Source organism: Pelophylax lessonae (genome assembly GCF_965119305.1).
Source record: "Pelophylax lessonae genome assembly, chromosome: 13".
Lineage (NCBI taxonomy): Eukaryota > Metazoa > Chordata > Amphibia > Anura > Ranidae > Pelophylax > Pelophylax lessonae.
Window position 1 is genome coordinate 115,565,188 of NC_138780.1, and position 20,379 is coordinate 115,585,566.

The 20,379-nt window shown below is 44.1% G+C and overlaps 2 protein-coding genes across 2 annotated transcripts in view; one reads left to right on the forward strand and one right to left on the reverse strand.

The window, feature by feature from the left end:
- Positions 1-3,062, reverse strand: part of SRP54 (signal recognition particle 54) — a 39,704-nt gene extending 36,642 nt beyond the window's left edge. The window contains exon 1 of the mRNA XM_082242856.1: positions 2,887-3,062. The gene's annotated coding sequence lies outside the window, so the exon portion shown is untranslated. The remainder of the gene's footprint in view (positions 1-2,886) is intronic.
- A 106-nt stretch (positions 3,063-3,168) lies between these two features.
- Positions 3,169-20,379, forward strand: part of LOC309543423 (uncharacterized protein) — a 39,130-nt gene continuing 21,919 nt past the window's right edge. Inside the window, exons 1-4 of the mRNA XM_082242897.1 lie at positions 3,169-3,327; positions 11,512-11,633; positions 11,897-12,035; positions 19,028-19,149. Of these exons, the coding sequence (XP_082099023.1) occupies positions 3,231-3,327; positions 11,512-11,633; positions 11,897-12,035; positions 19,028-19,149 (480 nt within the window). The 5' untranslated portion in view covers positions 3,169-3,230. The remainder of the gene's footprint in view (positions 3,328-11,511; positions 11,634-11,896; positions 12,036-19,027; positions 19,150-20,379) is intronic.

Genomic DNA, 20,379 nt, shown 5'->3' on the forward strand with positions numbered 1-20,379 from the left:
ATTTTAAGTATTACCTTGGGGGATGCAGACTAGAATACTGCAATCACTGAGCAGCAAATGAGATCACCTGTGATGTAATTTAGTTATCTTGCAAACCTGGCCTGTTGGTGGGTCCCGAGGACCGGAATTGAGAACCACTGCAGTAGACAGTCTGTGTGTGTGATCTGGGAGACAAATGCTCAGTTTACCTTGCCCTGTCTAATGTATGATCAGCCTAAAAATATATTGAAAGCCAAAACTTATTTTGTTAGGGAATTAAAGTGGAGTTCCACCCATTTTATGAAGTCACTATCTTTTCCAAATGTAAAATTTATATTTTTTGGTATGTAAATACCCCTTTTCTTCTTATTTCAGCTGAAGTTCAGACAGCGGCCGCCTACGTGATTACGTCACTGGGCGATTCGCAGGGGCTCCTGGGATAGCGGCGTCATGTATGCCAGGAGTCCTTGTGAACCGCCTTCGGAGAAAATCACGCATTAACAGACTTTCATTTAGGGATGCACCAAAATGAAAATTCTGGGCCGAAACCGAAAATGCAGGATGCCCTTGGCCCGAAAACCGAAACCGAAAATGACTTTTTCCCCCAAATAATTTTAAAATAGATAGAAGAGGGGCATTCTTGGCAAGAGGTTAATTTAATTACCAATGGTATTTGTATTATGCAGCATGAGGGGGTTAATATATTGCCACTGCTGGTCACTGATGTATTAGTGACCGACCAGTGGCAGGTAATTAACACTGGTTGCACTGATACTGGTTGCACTAATGCAGCACAAAGGGGTTAATTAACTGCCACTGGTCAGTCACTAATGCATCAGTGACCAGCAGTGGCAATATATTAACCCCCTCATGCTGAATAATACAAATACCATTGGTAAGCTCGCCTCAGCGTCCCTAACCCCCCCGCCTCAGCGTCCCTCCCCATCCCAAGGATGCAATCTCCTTACTAAGTCTCACTCTGCTCCTCCGGTGTCCTTCATTCAAAAGACGTGCCTCCGGCCGGCGGCCCGCCTCCCTGTGATGTCACTTCTACTACGATCTGTGCATGAATGAACTAACAGACCCGGCGGGAGGGTGGGCGAGCGGCCGCTAATAGCTATAACTATGTGAGCGCTTCACTTCCCTGACAGAGGAGATACATGCATGACAGGGAAGTGAAGCGTTCACTTAGTTACAGCTATTAGCGGCTGATCGCCCTCCCGGTGTGTCAGTTCATTCATACACATCCTAGTAGTAGGGACATCATTGAGAGGCGGGCGGCCGGCCAGAGGCGGGACTTTTCAAACCTGCGCTGCGCCCTCCTCCTTCCTCACGGCGGCCATTAATTTCGGCATTTTTAACCCATTTTCAGCCGAAATGGGATAGGCCCATTTTCGACCGAAAATTTCGGTGCATCCCTACTTTCATTATCTCCTCTGAATGACAGGTTGCTACAACAATGGGACGGGAACCTCCAAGAATGCGGACATTGCTATAGCAACCTGTCAGGAAGAGGGAGAGACGCGCAGTGAAATTACTGCGCAGGCGCAAGATCAGGAGGTGCATGCTGGGTAGCCAGCTGCACGGAAATCCTGGGAATGAAGACAGGAGGGCTTCAGATGCCCACAGCTAACATGGAACCTGCCTGCTTCCCGAGATCTGGTTAGTAATAATATATATTTACATAAACTAAAACTACCACACATATGACTTGTTGCAAATGTTATTGTACTGGTTTAGACAAATACTGAGGAGTCTTTAAAAAAAAAAAAAAAAAGAAAAAGTGTTTGGGGGACTGGAGCTCCGCTTTAAGGATTAGGAGTGGGTTAGAGCTTCTGCCAAGTTTTTATTTCTCGCTGTGGAAATTCATCCTTCTAATTGTCCCAGTAAGGGGAAATGTAAACATTCTGAGCTGTCATCAGAGCAAGGAGAGAGGGAAAATATCTTCCAACAGAGACACATATTCCTGCGACAAGCCTGTTATTGCCTGTTTGAGGGGAATGGAAATCCTTAGAAATATCCCAGTACAAAGACAACCTTATACTTACCTCCTCTGTGCAGTTGGTTTTGCACAGAGCAGCCCAGATCCTCCTCTTCTCGGGTTCTCCTCGAGTTCTCTGTGATTCTGGCCCTCCCTCCTGTTGAGTGCCCCCACAGCAAGCAGCTTGCTATGGGAGCACCTGAGACAAGTCACAGCTACCTGTGTCCATTTGGACACGGAGACGTGACCTGGCCCTGCCCCCTCTCTCCCCTAAATGGCTGACTGACGTTGACAACTGCGGGAGCCAATTTTAAAAAACTGAAGGCACAGATTTTAGTGGTTGGAACCCGTCAGGTGTTATTGTGGTCTGTGCCACTGTTAGGAAGAGTCTGACCATTAGAAATAAAATCCCAAATTTGGAGTGGTCATGAGAACAGAGGGGAAATTGTCCAATAGGGAAACTAGATCTGGTGATTTTCTCACTTTGGAGGGGTTCCCTTCACTTTCTGTCTTGTCTATGAGGCAGGAAGTGAAAGGAAATCTCTCCAATGGCACACAGATGGGGGGGCTGACAGTTGTCATAGCCTTCCCTACTAGATCCAAGATGAAAAGTTTTGCCTTTAGTTCTATTTACAAAGCCCTGCCAAGCCTTTGTGTTTGCTGTCTATATTTCACAAAGAGCAAAAGTAGGTGAGAGGAAATTCATTTTCATTGCAACAGGTGTCTCCATTGGAAGATTTCCCCTCTCTTCCTGTTGTGGTGACCCTTCACTGAACCTGGCTCACTAGTCAGATTATTGTTGGGGTACAGGCAGCTCATAGTCTCAGTAGGAGAGTGCAGACATGATGACAGTCTCCAGGGTCCTCTGAGACTCGAGCTTCCCCAGCAGCTGGGAATGACCAGGCGGTCAGGACAGTCCATATTACCCGGAGAAGTCTCTTCAGCCCCTGGCGGGACCGCTCTCAGCCCGGCGCCTCTCCTCCCTTCTCCAATGGGGAAATCCGGCGACCCCCTTCTACAGAACCCCCAACACCGACCAAATCCCCAGCAGCAGCAGCAACTTCCGCTCCCTAGGAAACGTCACCATTTCCAGGTGACCTCTGACCCCCATGCAGCTTTCTCTTTCCGGCGGAATCGCGTCCATACCATAGAAGTTGCGAATGCCTGGTGACTGGCCAGAGGGCAGTCCTTCCTTCGATAGTCTCGATGGTGAAGGCGCCATCTTGGTACACCCAGAGTGGGAAAAAAAAAAAAACGCGAAAGGTGGAAGATGGATCTAGATCAGGCTCAGCGAGCTTTATTCAACGTTCTGGCCCAGGTGTCTCCGGACGTCCTGCCCAGGGTTATCCAATGGATGAGACACAGCAGTAAGCAGACACAGGGCCCAGTCATTGCTGGGAGCACTATGTGTTTATGTTGTGTTTCCATATTTCTTCTCTTATTATTGCAGTGTTTGACTTAGGGCTCTTTAACAACAATCCCTGCGTTCGCTGTGCATTTCTGCACTTTTTTTTTTTTATTATGTTGTTTTTACACGTTCATGTGTGTTTGCAATACATTTTCATGCGTTCCTGTGCGTTCGACTGCCTTCGTGGTGCGTTCCAGTGCAGAAAAGTGCAGCATGCATGAAAGCATGTCAGTGGTGTAGACTCCGCTTATTGGAATATGTTTATTTTTCTTGCATATGCTTTCCCTGTGCATTTATGCTGCATTTTAACCACTTCTGGACTGGAAGGTTTTACCCCCCTTAATGACCAGGCCATTTTTTGCGATACGGCACTGCTTTACTTTAACCACTTTACCACCGGAGGATTTTGCTGTCTTACGTCTGGGCCACTTTTTGCGATTCTGCACTGTGCGACTTGAACTGACTATTGCGCGGTCATGCAACGCCGTACCCAAACAAAATTTACGTCTTTTTTTTCTTTTGGTGGTATTTGATCACCTGTGCGATTTTTACTTTTTGCGCTATAAACAAAAAAAGAGCGAAGATTTTGAAAAAATAACAGTATTTTTCACATTTTTTTTTTATATAAAATTCCCCCAAAAAAATGTAAAAAATCAAAATTTTTTATTATTTTTGGCCAATTTGTTTTCTGCTACATATTTTTGGTAAAAAAAATTGCAATAAGCGTATTTTGATTGGTTTGCGCAAAAGTTATTGCGTTTACTAAGGGAAAGATTTCTGTCATTTTTGGTGTTTTTTTTTTTTTAATGAGTAATGGCGGCGATCTGCGATTTTTTTTTTTTTTTTTTTTTTTTTTTTTTTTTTTTTTCTGGGACTGCGACATTGTGGCGGACAGATCGGACCCTTGACTGACATTTTTGACACTTTTGGGGGTACCAGTGACATTACTACAGTAATCAGTGCTATAAATATGCACTGTTACTGTAAAAATGACACTGGCAGGGAAGGGGTTAATATTATTGGAGAGGGGGGGGGGTTTAATGTATGCCTGGTGCTTACTGACATGTGTGGGGGGAGGTGACTGAGTGACACAAGGACAGATCGCATGTTCAGCTATGCTGAACTCTGCAATCTGTCCCTGCCTGTCACTTAGGAGATCCGCCCGCTTTGTTTACACAAGCGGGCGGATCTCCACACTCAATTCCCCGACGATCGGGGAAGAGCGGCGGTAATCACCGCTGGCCCGACTCCCGCTGTGACTGAAAACAGCGATGGCGAGCCTCCAGCGGCGCGCGCGCCACCCACAAGGGGCGGAGTCCAGCGACGTAGGTCTACGTCGCTGGACGATAACGAGCCACATTGCTGCAGTAGCAGCAATGTGAGCAGTGCTAAAGTGATTAAAGGATAAGTCCACCCTAAAACTAAAATCCCTGCATCTATAGATCTCCACGATCTAACGCTAACCTATCTAGCCCTCTATTATTATTATACAGGATTTGTATAGCGCCAACAGTTTGTGCAGCGCTTTACAATGTGAGGGAAGACAATACAGTTACAATACAGTTCAAAACAGGAGGAACTAGAGGGCCCTGCTCGTTAGAGCTTACAATCTAGAAAAGAAAAAATCAGTATACTTACCTTTTTTGAAGCAGATCCAATCCGGTGTTCCGTGAGAATTACCTACCTGTGAGAAAAACCTACCCTCGTCACTTCCGGTGTACGGCAGTGTGTGTAACGCCAGCGGTTACATTAAAACAACTGTGCTGCAATACCAGTCATCTCCGCTCCTGTCCGTGTCACTTCCCTGCTCTCGGCAAGTAAATATAAAAGCGGCGGCGGGTGTATGAAAACATACATCAAGGAGCCGAGAGCCGCTTTTATATTTACTAGCCCAGATCAGGGAAGTGACAGGGACAGGAGCGGAGATGACTCGTATTGCAGCACAGTTGTTTTATGTCACCGCCGCGTGGGTAGGTTTTTTCACGGTACACCGTGATCTTTTCATATTAGTGCGCATGCGCACTAGTCAGCTCCTCAGCTGTTCCATTAGGTATCCGGGGCTGTGAGCATGCGCACTGCTGTGCTGCTCAGCTGTTCCTGGCCGGAAGTGACAAGGGTAGGTTTTTCTCACGGGGTAGGTAATTCTCACGGAACACCGGTCTCCAGTGGCGGAAGCTCTGCAGAGGACACAGCGGACAATGGCTATGAAATGAATGGGAGGTGACGTCACCCATAGAGTTACTATGGGGCTTCCATTGTTGACTGCGTCTTCTGCACCCGCATCCACAGCGAAGCCAGGGCTGACAGCTCAGCATGGGATAGGGTTGGATTGGCTTCAATAAAAAGGTATGTATACTGATTTTTTTCTTTAAAGGGCTAGATAGGTTAGGGTTAGAGTGTGGAGATCTATAGATTTGAGTGTTAGGGTTGACTTATCCTTTAACTGACAATTGTGCGGTCGTGCGACGCTGTACCCATATAAATTGGTGTCCCCCCCCCCCCAAATAGAGCTTTCTATAGAGCTTTCTTTTGGTGGTATTTGATCACCTCTGTGGTTTTTATTTTTTGCGCTATAAACAAAAAAAGAGCGACCATTTAGAAAATAAATGTTTTTTACTTTCTGCTATAAAACACAGCCAATAAAAAAAAAAAAAAAGGCCAATATGTATTCTGCCACATACTTTTGGTAAAAAAAAAACCCAAATAAGTTTGAATTGATTGGTTTGCTCAAATGTTATCGCGTCTACAAACTAGGGGATAGATTTTTGGCATTTTTATTTATTTTTTTTACTAGTAATGGGGGTGATCAGCAAATTTTTAGCAGGATTGCGGCGGACAGATCACACACCTAACTGACACTTTTGAGGGGACCAGTGACATTACTACAGTAATTAGTGCTAATGTTACTGTACTAATGGCAGGGAAGGGGTTAGCACCAGGGGCGATCAAAGGGTTAAGTGTGTCCCTAGGGGGTGCTTTCTAACTGTGTGGGGGATAGACTCACTAGATGAACACAGAGATCTGTGTTCCTAAATAGCAGGAACACAAGATCACTGTGTTAATCTCTGACAGAACGGCGGTCTGCCTTGTTTACATCAGCAGACCGCCGTTCTGTCTCTCTAGGGAGCGATCACGGGTGTCTGGCGGACATCGCGTCTGCGGAACTCACTGATTGGCTCCCCCTCTGGCCAATCACTGCGCTCCCCCACCGGCTATTGCACGAAACCCAGTATATGTACTGCTGGGGATCGGCAAGTGGTTAAAATGCATCTGAGTGCATCTGGTGTAGATGTGCTTTAAGGGCTGGGTGACACCAGCCGCTGCATTGCAATGCCATCTGGCAGAGATCAGCACAGTGAAGATGGGCTGAGCTTTGTGGATTGCACTGTTTCCTTTTTTTTTTTCTTTTTTTTTAGCAAACTTTATTGAGATGTCATAAAGATATATCATAAAGTTCAATTGCTGGCCGTGCGGTGCGAGGCAGTGGATTGCCTCTCACCGCGCTGTGCAGATGAAGAGTTCTGAATACAGTACTTTCTCTCAGCGCACAGCGCTCACAATCTACTGCAACGCAGCGGTGTGTACCAGGCCCATGTGGGACAGGGCATTTTGCCTCGTCCATGCAGTGGGACTGCACTAGAATAACAGCCCAATGCAGTCTCACCGCATCTGGTGTGAATATACCCTAAGAGCGGGTTTACACCGGTGCGCTGCTGTTTGGGTGCAGGACGTGTTTTACATGCGTTATTTCACACATTTTTCCTCACCCCAGTTCCTATGTTTTCCTGCATAGTTGAGTCACGTAACCATGTTTCTATGTATTATGCACAAAAACCTAGAAACTGGGGTGTAGAAAAATGGCAGCAGGCGAGTCAAAATTTGAAGTATTTGGCTGTAGCCGGTAGGGATGTAACGATATCAAAATCTCACGGTACGATACAATTTCGATATTAACCTCACGGTACGATATTTATTGCGATATTGTGGAAAAGCTCATGGTATTGTTAAATAGCTCATGATAGTGTTTGTGATGGTAATAGCAAAAAAATGCCGACATTTATTCTGCTTTTGCCAGTCAACAGGCAATTTATTGTTGTATTTATGGATCCATGACAACATAAAACACTGATTTGTTCCGCGGGACTGCGTTTACTCCTCTTGCTTTTTGACGGACACCTGTCCTTTTAATATTGTAACCCAACCACGACGATATCGCGATACGACCACAACGATATCGAGACGACCACGACGATACGATATCGCGATATCTTCGATATCGTTACATCCCTAGTAGCCGGAGGCAGTTTATTCACAAAGTGCTGGAGAGCAGTACAATAATGAGTGTCTGCAGGCAACAGTGAAGCATAGTCAGGTTGAAAAAAGACACAAGTCCATCTAGTTTAACCAGTATTAAAAAAAACAACTATGCAATCCCATATACACAACCATATACAGATCCAGAGGAAGGTGAAAAACCCCCAGCATGATCCAATTTGCTATAGCAGGGGGAAAAAATCCTTCCTGATCCCCCGAGAGGCAATCTGATATTCCCTGGATCAACTTTACTTATAAAGCTGATATCTTCCCCCCGGGCTTTCTTCTGGGTTCGCGGCCTCCAGCTACATCAGTGGCCTGGGGGCGCAATGAAGTCATGGCATGAGCTCGGAAGGTCTGGCACTGTATGCTGGACTGTTTAGAGCGCATGCGCCGGTGATGTCACCAGCTGCATAACCTCTGAATATCTCCTGAACAGTGCAAGTTTAGGAGATATTAACAGGTAAGCCTGCTGGAAATGTAACTTAACCACTTACTACCCGCCCACCGTCAAATGACGGCAGAGCAGTGTAGCTATTATCCTGAGACGCCGTCATATGACAGCGCACCAGAACAGCGAGGGTGCGCGGAGTGGTGATCGTGACCGCGCCGTGTTGCTAGGACACGGCGCAATCCTGATCTCGGTAAAGAGTCAATGACTTGACTCTTTACCCATGTGATCGGCTGTGTCCAATCACAGCTGGTCACATGTAAATGAGGAAATGCCGTTATTGGGCTCTCCTCGCCTAAAACTGGCAGTGTGTGAGGCGAAGAGAGCCGATCAGCGGCTCCTCCTCACAGGGGAGACAAATACAAGTAATCAGGGCACTGATCATCAGTGCCCTGATTACACAAAATGTGAAAAAGTGCCAATTACTGCCCAGCATCAGTGCCCATAGTGCTGCCAGTCAGTGCCTGCTAATCTAGGCACTGATGGGCACTGACTGGCAGCACTATGGGCACTGATTGTGGGCACTGATGGTGCCGCCCATCAGTGTCCATCAGTGCCGTTTCTCAGTGCCGTCTATCAGTGCCACCTATCAGTGCCCATCAGTGCGGCATATTAGTACCTCCTCATTAGTGCCACCTCATTAGTGCCCATAAGTGCCGCCTCATCAGCGCACATCAGTGAAGGAGAAAAATGTATTTATTTTCAAAATTTACTCACAGAAAATAAGAAAACATATTTCTTTTTTCAAAATTTTCTGTCCTTTTTTCTTTTTTTTGTAAGAAATAAAAAACCCAGAGGTGATTAAATACCACCAAAAGAAAGCTCTATTTGTGTGAAAAAAAATGATAAAAATTTCATATGGGTGCAGTGTAGCATGACCGCTCAATTGTCATTCAAAGTGTGAGAGCGCTGAAAGCTGAAAATTGTCCTGGGCAGGAAGGGGGTGAAAGTGCCCGGTAGGCAAGTGGTTAAATTGATGGGTTTACTTCCACTTTAAGTAAATGATACCTGGAATATGATTTCTTGTCAGGGGAAACACTTGGATTCATTTGGTATTGTTTCTACCCTTCTCATTAACATCTCGCATTCAATTAATTTAACTTTACTGTTTAGTTTTTTGAATGCAGTGAAATGTATTCCCCCCCCCCCCCCCAAAAAATGCGTTTAAAAGACCGCTGCGCAAATACCGCGTGACAAAAAATATTGCAGTTGTCGCCATTTGCTTCTCCAGAGTCTTTGCTAAAATAATGTATACTGTATAATGTTTGGGGGTTCTAAGTAATTTTCTAGCAAAAAATACTGATTTTTAACTTGTAAAAAACAAGTGTCAGAAATAGGCCTGGTCCTTAAGTGGTTAACCACTTCAGCTCCAGAAGGTTTACCCCCCTTCATGATCAGGTCATTTTTTGCGATACGGCACTGCGTTACTTTTTTTTTTTTTTTAAATTGAGATGCAAAGGTACAAAACATAGAATTTGGGCATTCCCCGGCTAATACTTAAAACATAGAACTCCTAATGACCCCTCCTATTATAGAACCGCATATAAAGGGGGGAAAGAAACAACCCACCTTCCATACACCTCGCTTTGCCATTCTCATAGAAAATCACTTCAAGGGTTTATAAATTATAAGGAGATTTATGTTCCCTCTTAACCATCAGCATAATGTATCGGTAGAATATTAACTCGTGTTTGGAATCCTACCTGAACAAATGTAACGTGAGTCCCTGCAGAGGAATACATTTGTTCATATCATAAACTAAACCTTATCTGGGGGAATTAATTCAGTCTGTGGACTCCTGATCATCTGTTATACACCCTCAATCTGTCAACAGACCGCAAATTTCTTAGGGCAACCCCAGGACAAATAAGTAGCTTTGTATAGGGGTACGCACTGCGTTACATTAACTGACAATCATGTGGTTATGCGACTCTGTACCCAAGTAAAATGTCCTTTTTTTCCCACAAATAGAGCTTTCTTTTGGTGTTATTTGATCACCTCTACGCTTTTTATTTTTTGTGCTATAAGCACAAATTGGAAAAAAAACAAAACAATATTTTTTACTGAATGAATGCAAAGCGTTGCGTTTCTAGATTCAATAAGGTGGAGAGCATGACGTCACCTTGTCCAACCAGAGAAGTATACCAAGCCTGAAATTCTTTAGGTCAAGACCTCACTAGCCTCTCTAGCTGCTTATGTGGAGTAATTCATTCTTAACCACTTGCCGAGCGCCGCAAGTACATATACTGCGGCGGTCAGCCCCTCACAGGCAGAGTGACGTATCGGTACGTCACTAGCCTGTGAGGCTCTGGGGAGCGAGCGCGCGCGTGAGCCGCGGTCACGGACCCCCCCCCCCCCCGCGCGTGTGACCGCCGGCGGACCCGATGTCCGCCGGTCACTCAGTGATCGTCGTGGGAGAGGGAGAAAGGCAGGCGGCTAGTGTAAACAAGCCACCTGTCATTCTCCCCTGTGTAGAAACAGTGATCATACGGTTCTACTATCTAGGACCGTTGATCATTGTTCTTACAGCTCAAGCCACAGCCAATCACAGTTAGAATCACGCCCCTAGGGACACACACAGCCCTTCACTGCCAGTATAATTTTACAGTAACAGTGCATATATATATATATATATATATATATATATATATATATATATATATAGCACTAATTACTTTAGAAATGTCACTGGTAACCCCAAAAATGTCAGTCAAGGGTCCGATCTGTCCGCCCCAATGTCGCAGTACCGCAAAAAAGATCGCAGATTGCCGCCATTACGCGTTAAAAAAAAAAAAAAAAAAATGACAAAAATCTTTCCCTTTGTTAGTAAACGCGATAACTTTTGCGCAAACCAATCAAAATACGCTCTTTTTTTTTTTTTTTACCAAACATATGTAGCATAAAACAAATTGGCCGAAAATGTTAAATTTTGATTTTTACATTTTTTTTTTTTTGGGGAATTTCATAAAAAAAAAATTTTTTTTGTTTATAGCGCATGGTCAAAAAATCGCACAGGTGATCAAATACCACCAAAAGAAAGCTCTGTTTGTGGGAAAAAAAGGACGTCAAATTCGTTTAGGTACAGCGTCGCACGACCGTGCAATTGTCCGTTAAAGTCACGCAGTGGCGAATCGCAAAATACCCCCTGGTCTTTTAGCAGCCAAATCCTCCGGGGCTTAAGTGGTTAAAATGTCAAAAAGATTACAAAAAAGTTAGCTCTAGTAATACAATAAACATGTATATCCGTTTAGTAGCAGTTGGTTGGTTAATGTAGATGCAACAATGAAAGAAGTTGCTGTTAGCATACTGAAAGAGCTTTTATTGTTGTAAACCTCTTTTGAGCGATGAGTGAAATTAATATTTTGAATTGTATTGTAGGTGAAATAGAAGATTTACTCAGAAGTAATGCTGATGTGCTTCTAAACTGTATTGCTGATGACTTACGAAGCAGTCTGCCCCTGGAAGCCATGGTTGGATCAGAGAACCAAGTGATAGACATTGTGAGATTTCCAGATCTTCTTTATTCGATAAGGCAGAGTCAAGTGTGTCATTAGAACCAGAAATTCTCTGCTTTTTTTCATTATGACTGTATCTGATTGGCTACTGTGTGTAAATACAGATCATATAGAAGGACAACTTTATTGGTATGCATGCATCTCCCCTATTTATCTTCTATTTGCAATTTGGGTAATTTTAATGACCCTATCCATTCATTTCTTCTCTGACCTTACATGCACTAATTATCTTCTGTATTTATTTCCAGATTCAGAGTCTTCAGAGGCCAACCCTTCATGTAGATGCTTTCCTTTATGATGATGATACTGTTGATGCATTATGTGAGGAGGGGAAGATGAGTCGTAATTACTGTATGTCATGTGGATCTAGAAAAACGGCACCTATAGGTGAGCCCTACACTAAACATATAGTTAAGGGGCAAAATTTCCTTCAGGGATTTTTTTAACCCACTAAATGTATAATCAAAGACAGTGAGTAAATAAAAGGAATCACTGCTCACAAAAATGCATAAAATTCCTTAACAATCCCAAAAGCATAAGTTGGTAATGTTTGTAATGATGCATGCACATAAGAGTTAAAACACAGTAACTGCTTTAACAGTTACAAACGTATCTGGTAGTGCTACACAGGAATAAGGCTACATTCGCATGGGCGACTAGAACCAATGTGAATGACATTGGCAGGAATCTGCTGATTTCTGCAGTTGCAGTATTTTTGGCACCTATGTGTGGCTGTTCAGTCACACTTTGTGCGCATCCAGCAGCAATCACCGCAGGTAATCGCTGGCCCTGTAAACAACCACAGATAGCAGATAGGTCACCACCAACCTGTCATTAAAGTATATGGGCTCAGCGGCTGCAAATAGCTGCTCACAGGTGCCAAAAACAGGTATAGAAATCAGCAGATTCCTGCTGCTGTCATTTGCACTAGTGCTAGAATTCCATGCGAATGCAGCCTAAAGCTAGGTACACACAGGGAAAACATTGGTCAAAAATAGTGAGCGGTTGCGCAGGAACTGGACAACTTTTGGCCTGTGTGTACAGTACAGCTCTCTGTCTGATAGAAGCTGGTCTCAAGACTGGTCAACAAGTGTGCTGGAAAAGGCATCCGATCAGCACTCGCAGCCAATTTCTACGAGTGCCAGGGGCGTAACTACAGGGGTTGCAATTGCAACTGGGCCCCATGCTCCAGGGGGCCTGTGTGGCTCCCCTGTACACCTGGATAGGAGAGGCGGCGGGGGCAGCATGTAGAGAAATTACTGTCCTCATTTTTCCTCCTGTAGCTTCAGGAGGAAAATGGAGGAGATTGGTTCCTCTGTATGCTGCCCCCACCACTCTTCATATCCAGTTCACTTGTGTTCTGCTGTCTCTGGGCCCCTGTGTGCTCCACTCTCCCGCCACACTGTTTTCCCTCCCCTTTCCTGCCGGCTGCTGCAGGGGATGTGTCACAATAAAGAACAAGGAAGGGGTCGGTAAATATGTCATTTACCAGCTTCTTCCTTTTCTAAATAAAAAAATTGAGGTTGAAGGATTATAAGAGGTGCATGGAAGTCAGCCAGCCCCCAGTCTGATGTACTCACCCTCCAGTCTGTCACCAACCGAGTAGACCTGTCTCATGATACAAAGAACAGGGGTTTAGTTGACACACATTTGCAAACGCATGTGTAAGCTGCAGAGCCACTTCACGGCACCCTGTTTTATCTGCAGTCCTAACACTTCCTAATTTAGTGTCTCCACACTGGGAGCACATGGCTGCTAATGGATGGATGGGGGAACAAGTGGGAGGGAGACAGCCCAAACCTCCCCCAACCCATCCTCATCCATGACTGGCCTGTTGTCTCAAAACACTAAGTTGTAACGATGGTACAAACTGGAAAGGACCAGCTGAGAAGCATTACACCTCCATCCCCTTGGTGGATGCAGTATAAAGACAGATAGGGATTTTATATATGGGGCATGGCCTGTAAAGCACAATGCCTTTCAATCCCTAATTACCTATTTGGGACTTTGTGTGAGACAAGCAGGTCATGCTATTGGTCTCCATCCCTGTTTACGGAAAAACCAAGGTCAAATCAGACTGCATCCACCAAAAACGCAGGAAAATCGCACGGTGGGACTTTATATAAGGCACCAAGCTGTAGGCAAGTCCCCATCCCTGGTTGCTTAAACACAATAGGCTAGGTGGGACTTTAAGTGAGACCCCAGGATTGGATAATTATAATTTTTTTTTGTTTCACTTACCTTATTTTTAATGAAAATTAACTTACCTTCCTGCCACTTCCTCCTTCTGTGGCCGCCGACGTCATTTCCTTCTTTGCATTGACTCCTGGGAGATGAGTGTCATCAATCCCAGGAGTCAATGTGCCTGCATCGGTATCCCTCGCCACTTCCGGTGCAGGCGCATCATTCCCTGCTGAAAGAAAAACAGCTTCTGGGCATGCGCAGAACCAGCTGTGGGATGACGCGCCTGCACCGGAAGTGATGAGGCATGGCATTCTGGGATTCCGAAATCCAGGAAGAGGGACATGAAGATGGACACTGCGGCTTCAGCTGCCCACACCGCAGATGGACAAGAAATTTACAAGGTAAGTAATTCTTCTTACAGGTACTAGGGGTATTTTATGTAAAAAAAAAATTAATTGGAGCATATCATCAAGTCTGGTCAGTGTTAGGTAGCAGAGGGGTTTGTTAATCTGTTTCAGCTGCTTTGGTGTTAATGAAATTAACAGGTGCACTAGATGGTCAACAATAAGGCGACCTCCAAAAGAGGAATGGTTTTACAGGTGGAGGTCACTAACATTTTTTCCCCCTACTCATCTTTTCTGACTGTTTTTCACTAGTTTTGCATTTGGCTATGGTCAGTGTCACTACTGGTAGCATGAGGCAATACCCGGACCCTATAGAGGTTGCACAGGTCATCCAACTCCTCTAGGATGGCACATGAATACGTGCCATTGTCAGAAGGTTTGCTGTGTTCTCCCCGCACAGTCTCAAGAGCATGGAGGAAATTCCAAGAGACAGGCAGAGAGCTGGACAGAGCCAATGAGGAACAGAATGAGCACTGTCAGAGCCCTACAAAATGACCTCCAGCAGGCCAGTGGTGTGAATGTCTCTGACCAAACAATCAGAAACAGACTTCATGAGGGTGGCCTAAGCGCCCGACATCCTTTAGAGGGCCCTGTGCTCATTGCATGGCTCTGTGGAGCTCAATTGGCATTTGCCATTAAACACCAGAATTGGCAGGTCCGCCACTGGTGCCCTGTGCTTTTCACAGATGAGAGCAGGTTCACCCTGAGCACATGTGACAGACGTGAAAGGGTCTGGAGAAGCCGTGGATAACGTTATGCTGCCTGTAACATCATTCAGCAAGACCGGTTTGGTGGTGGGTCAGGTATGGTCTGTGGAGGCATATCCATGGAGCCATTAGGTATCAGGATGAAATCCTTGGACCCATTGTCAGACCCTACGCAGCTGCAGTGGGTCCTGGGTTCCTCCTGGTGCAGGACAATGTCCGGCCTCATGTGACAAGAGTATGTAGCCAGTTCCTGGATTATAAAGGAATTGATACCATTGAATGGCCCCCATGCTCGCCTGACCTAAATCCTATAGAACACCTCTGGGACATTGTTTCAGTCCATCCGACGCCACCAGGTTGCACCTCAGTCTGTTCAGGAGCTCAGGGATGCCCTGGTCCAGATCAGGGAGGAAATACCCCAGGACACCATCTGTCATCTCATTAGGAGCATGCCCCGATGATGTCTGGCATGCATACAAACACGTGGGGGGCCATACAAACTACTGAGTACCATTTTGAGTTGCTGCAATGACATTTCAGCAAAATGGACTAGCGTGCTGTATCATTTTTTCACTTTGATTTTTGGGGTGTCTTTGAATTCAGCCCTCTGTAGGTTGATAATTTTCATTTCCATCAAACAATGTGGCATCCTTTCATTCCTAACACATTACCCAGTCTATACCAGTATAGATACCCTGCATGATATTTTTCCCCATTGAGATCTGATGTGTTTTCAAAGTGTTTTTTTAATTTTTTTGAGCAGTGTGTGTGTGTGTGTGTATGTGTATAAAGTAAAGTGAGTACACTCCTCACATTTTTGTAAATAGTTTATTATATCTTTTCATGTGACAACACTGAAGAAATTACACTTTGCTACAATGTAAAGTAGTGAGTGCACAGCTTGTATAACAGTGTAAATTTGCTGCCCCCTCAAATAACTCAACACACAGCCATTCATTGTCTAAACCACTGGCAACAAAAATGAGTACACCCCTAAGTAAAAATGTCCAAATTGGGCCCAAAGTGTTAATATTTGGTGTGGTCACCATTTGACGACATCAGGGAGCTGGGGGATGTTAGAGACCTTGCTCTCCTCCACCTTCCGTTTGAGGATGCCCCACAGATGCTAAATAGGATTTAGGTCTGGAGACATTCTTGGCCAGTTCATCACCTTTACACTCCTCTTCTTTAGCAAGGCAGTGATTGTCTTGGAGATGGGTTTGGGGTCGTTATCATGTTGGAATACTGCCCTGCGGCCCAATCTCCGAAGGGAGGGGATCATACTCTGCTACAATAAGTCGCAGTACATGTTGGCATTCATGGTTCCCTCAAACTGTAGCTTAGCAGTGCCGGCAGCTGCACATTCAAATACATACAAGCTGTACATTCATTGCTTTACATTGTAGAAAAGTGTCATTTCTTCAGTGTTGTCACATGAAAAGATATAACAAAATATTTACAAAAATGTGAGGGGTTTACTCACTTTTGTGAGATACTGTGTGTGTGTGTGTGTGTGTATATGTGTATGTATATATATATATATATATATACCACACACACCACTGCTTGCCTGCACATTTCTGCTCTCTGGATGATCTCTGCAGTCTCCTGTTATCTCCGCCCTCATCCAGCCCCCTCCAGCTCTACAGCTTCCATTGGCTTTCCTATGACTCACCCCTCCTCCCTTGCTGCCAAACTCTCACCAAGAGCTGTGCATGATGTCATTAGCCTAGGCTTTTATCAGACAAGAAAGAAGAAGAGGGCTGTATAAGGTATTTACTGGCAGAAAAAAAATTTTTACTATCCAAAGTTAAAACAACAAGGGCAAAGGATTTAATAGATAAAAAGATGAAAAAATGACTGAAGAGCCGCTTTAACATTCAGATGCATGCATCATTACAGTAGAAATGAATTTATAACTTATGCTTTTGATATTGCTGGGTACTTTTATGCATTTTTTTGTGAGTGCTGAACTGCTGATTGAATTTCACATACTCATTGATTTATACTGGACCTCTGAAGGATTTGTCCAGTTTAGTGCAACTGCTTCCAATTTGCTTCCAGGGTTCTGTTCCTCTTTCTTGTGCTGTAAGAATAGTATTTTTATTTGCTAGATACATAGTATACAGTGATATTTAATGATGTGTCACAACTCTAACTTTTGTATTTGCAAAAGAACACTAAGGCAGGAGGAAGACTGCTTTTTGTTACCTCTTATGGTAGTCCTACACATAGAAATTTGTGATTGATCCAGGAAGAAGCAATCGCAAACAAGGAAAATGATCTGTCATTGATTAAAAATCTCAAACAATGCAACACACACAATATTGTTTCGCACTTTACTATCAGACTAAAATCTGATCTATCAGTCATAAATTTATTTCAAACAATCTTTTACAATCTGTATGATGATCATTTCTCCAATACACATGGAGTTATTATTTTGTTCAGTCAGCAGGGCATCTTATCACAGTGCACAGGGGCCCTAGGTGCATGGGGGCCCCCTGCAATTTCCCCCTATAGTTTCCAGTGCTTTGCAAGGTTTAAGGGAGAACCCCGAGGCAGAACAACTTATTACTGCAGCTGCTTGTGTGGACGGGATGTGTAGGGCCCCAATTCCTGCCGGCCCTCTTTTCCTATTTATCCCATGTGATCAGAGCAGTACAGATCCTTCTCACACAAGCAGCAGCAGTACAATGCTCCGCCTCAGGGGTTCTCCCTTTTCCATGCACAACACTGGAAACTGCAGAGGGGAAGGTAGAAGGGGAGAGGTTAGTCCCATTGTACATTTAGCCCATTGAAAGAGTGCCAGAACAGGTAAGATCTGTGACAGCAGCTTCCCTGTGCTGCTCTACTTGAGGAAACCATCTATGTATTATACATTACTGCACCCTGTACTGTGACCTCCTGCTCCCCCCACTGTACTGTATCCTTCTGCCCCTTCCCCAATACTGTGCCATCCTGCCTTCCTTGCCTGATGTCTCGCTGACCCCTGTACTCTGCCCTTCTGACGCCCTGTCCTCTGCGCTGCTGTCTTTTTATATTGTTTGGATATTTTTGTTGATTAGTCTTTTATGGCGTGTTTTATTATTGTTTAAAACCAGTTTTATAGAAAGTACTAATATGTTTACTTCTATCAATTGTGTTATTTGGGGCAGGCGGGTGGGGGTCCTATGCATTACTTTGCCCAGAGGTCCGTGATACTATTAAGATGTCCCTGTCAGTAAGAAGAGATAATCAAAACTCTGTTGCAGTTGATTGACTTGGCAGAGGTGGCGGAATTGAAATGTTTTGAATAGAGGGGCCTCAAGTTAGCAACTCTTATTTAGTTTGATCAGTTTAGTCACATTGTATGATCATATTGAAGTGTGTGGCTACCACAAGAGCTTGTAATCTGAGGCTTGGTTTATAATATCTCACCATAGGAACTGGCAATATATGATAAAACTATCCTTGCATATTTTTGATTTGAAGATCAACGGCAGCCAATGAAGGGGGAAAAAATCAAGGGGAAAATGTTTGGAACTTCTGCCTAAAATGCTGCGTATATTGTGGAAGAGATTTTGCTATGCTTTTTTTAGTGCTTTCTATGCCCCTTCAAGGAAACTGACCTGAATCATTATACAACGTAGTTTCCCTTTTATCTTTCACAGCCATTTTTGCCATTCACATTGGGATATACCCTGACTGATAGGGTTATATGCCCTAGGTATAGGAGGTTATTCCCTCTTATGGGCTGTACCCCAGCACATTCAGAGACAATGGAGGTGGACATTGATTACTGTGTTTTTTGCTTAAAGCAGAATGCAGCATTTGTTGTATAACTGTAGGTTAGTAGCAAGGTTGGTAGCAGGAACTCCATCTTCTTGTTGATCTCAGTACTGAAGTCCTTGATTTGAAGAAGATCCTGCTATTATCATTAGCACACCACATCCCATATTATTCTGTATTTACATTGTTTGGAGGATTAGGAGTTTACTTGGTGACAGACTCTTGTGAGACCCTTGCCTGACGTTTTATTGAAGACCATGATGAATGCCAAGCATGCACTACTAAATTGCATACATTTTTTTTATATTTACAGACTTTATTTCACATTCTTTTTCTCTTGTGGAACTCAAGTTTTTATTCCAGCGAATGTTGCCTGATCTGAGTGGGAAAACACTAGTAGATGTGGGTTCCAGGCTTGGAGCAGTTCTGTATGCGGTAAAACATAGTTCATATATTTTTTAGCATGATATTGTGTCTTCGTGAACCAAGGCTAAAGGACGTTAGAGACCACTTACTTTGTATATGAGAACATTTTCCATTGAAAGTATCCATAGTTGTGAAATTTTTGTTTAAAACGGCCTGATTGGGTGACTTCCTTTTTGTGTGTGTATGGGGTAGCTATCCTGGGAGGCTTATGCCTCGTACACACGCAACGATTATCGGCCGACCGATCGTCCGACTTTTGTCCAGAGTGGTGGTTTGTTGGTTGGAATGTGCCTAGACTGCACACGAATTTTCTCGGCCAACAAAAATCTACTTCAGAAGTGATGTCATGTGCTGGTTTACTTTCCGTGTGTTTTTTCTTCTCTGAGCATGCCCAGTCTTGCTCATCAGATTTTTGTCTGCCGAAATCTGTACTGACTGACGGAAAATCGGCCGCTGTGTTGACGGCCAACAAAAATTTTATAGCCCGCACACCAGATTTTTTTCGGCCGAAAAGTCGGAGTCGGTTGTCGGAAGCATCATACTAACAAGCCGAAAATCGGCCAATCGGACGTTGGCCGAAAATTCCCGGCCAATAATCGATGTGTGTGTACGAGGCATTCGGCGCACATCCCTCCTGGTGCAGTTTATTTATTTGCACCATTGATTGGCCAAGTAAAAAAATTTCAAGCCTCTGCTCACCCTAACTAAAAAATCCAGGATGCTTTACATGCAGAGAGATGTGCATCTAAGGGATGTAAATTGTACAGAATGACCTGCAGTTGTCGGTAAACTCATGCTTATTCTGAAAAATACTACTTAAAACAGGTTTCTGACAATACTGTACATCTTTCTTAATTCTGTATTGAAAATTGTCAAAATAGTTTTTTCTTTTTGTGAGAGCAATACAAAATGTTGCATATAAATATTCTATAGCCCTTTATCCTGCCATTACATGAAGCTTTAGTCTCCTTTTTACCCCTTTCATCTTCCAGGACAGCTACTTGGAGAGATGAATGGCTCCGCCTTCTACAGGAAACACAAATCAGACACACTTTAAAAAGCCCTCCCCTTCCTCTGACTTTTCACCCTCAGTTTTTTTGTTTACCAGACCTCGAGGAGTACACACACACCGTAACGTTTGTTATTTTCTTGGGTCTGGTTACTGTTGTTGGCGGATCCCATCCTCTCTAGGTTACAGGTGTTAGACCAGTTGTGGCTTGTCTACTGTAATCCCACTAT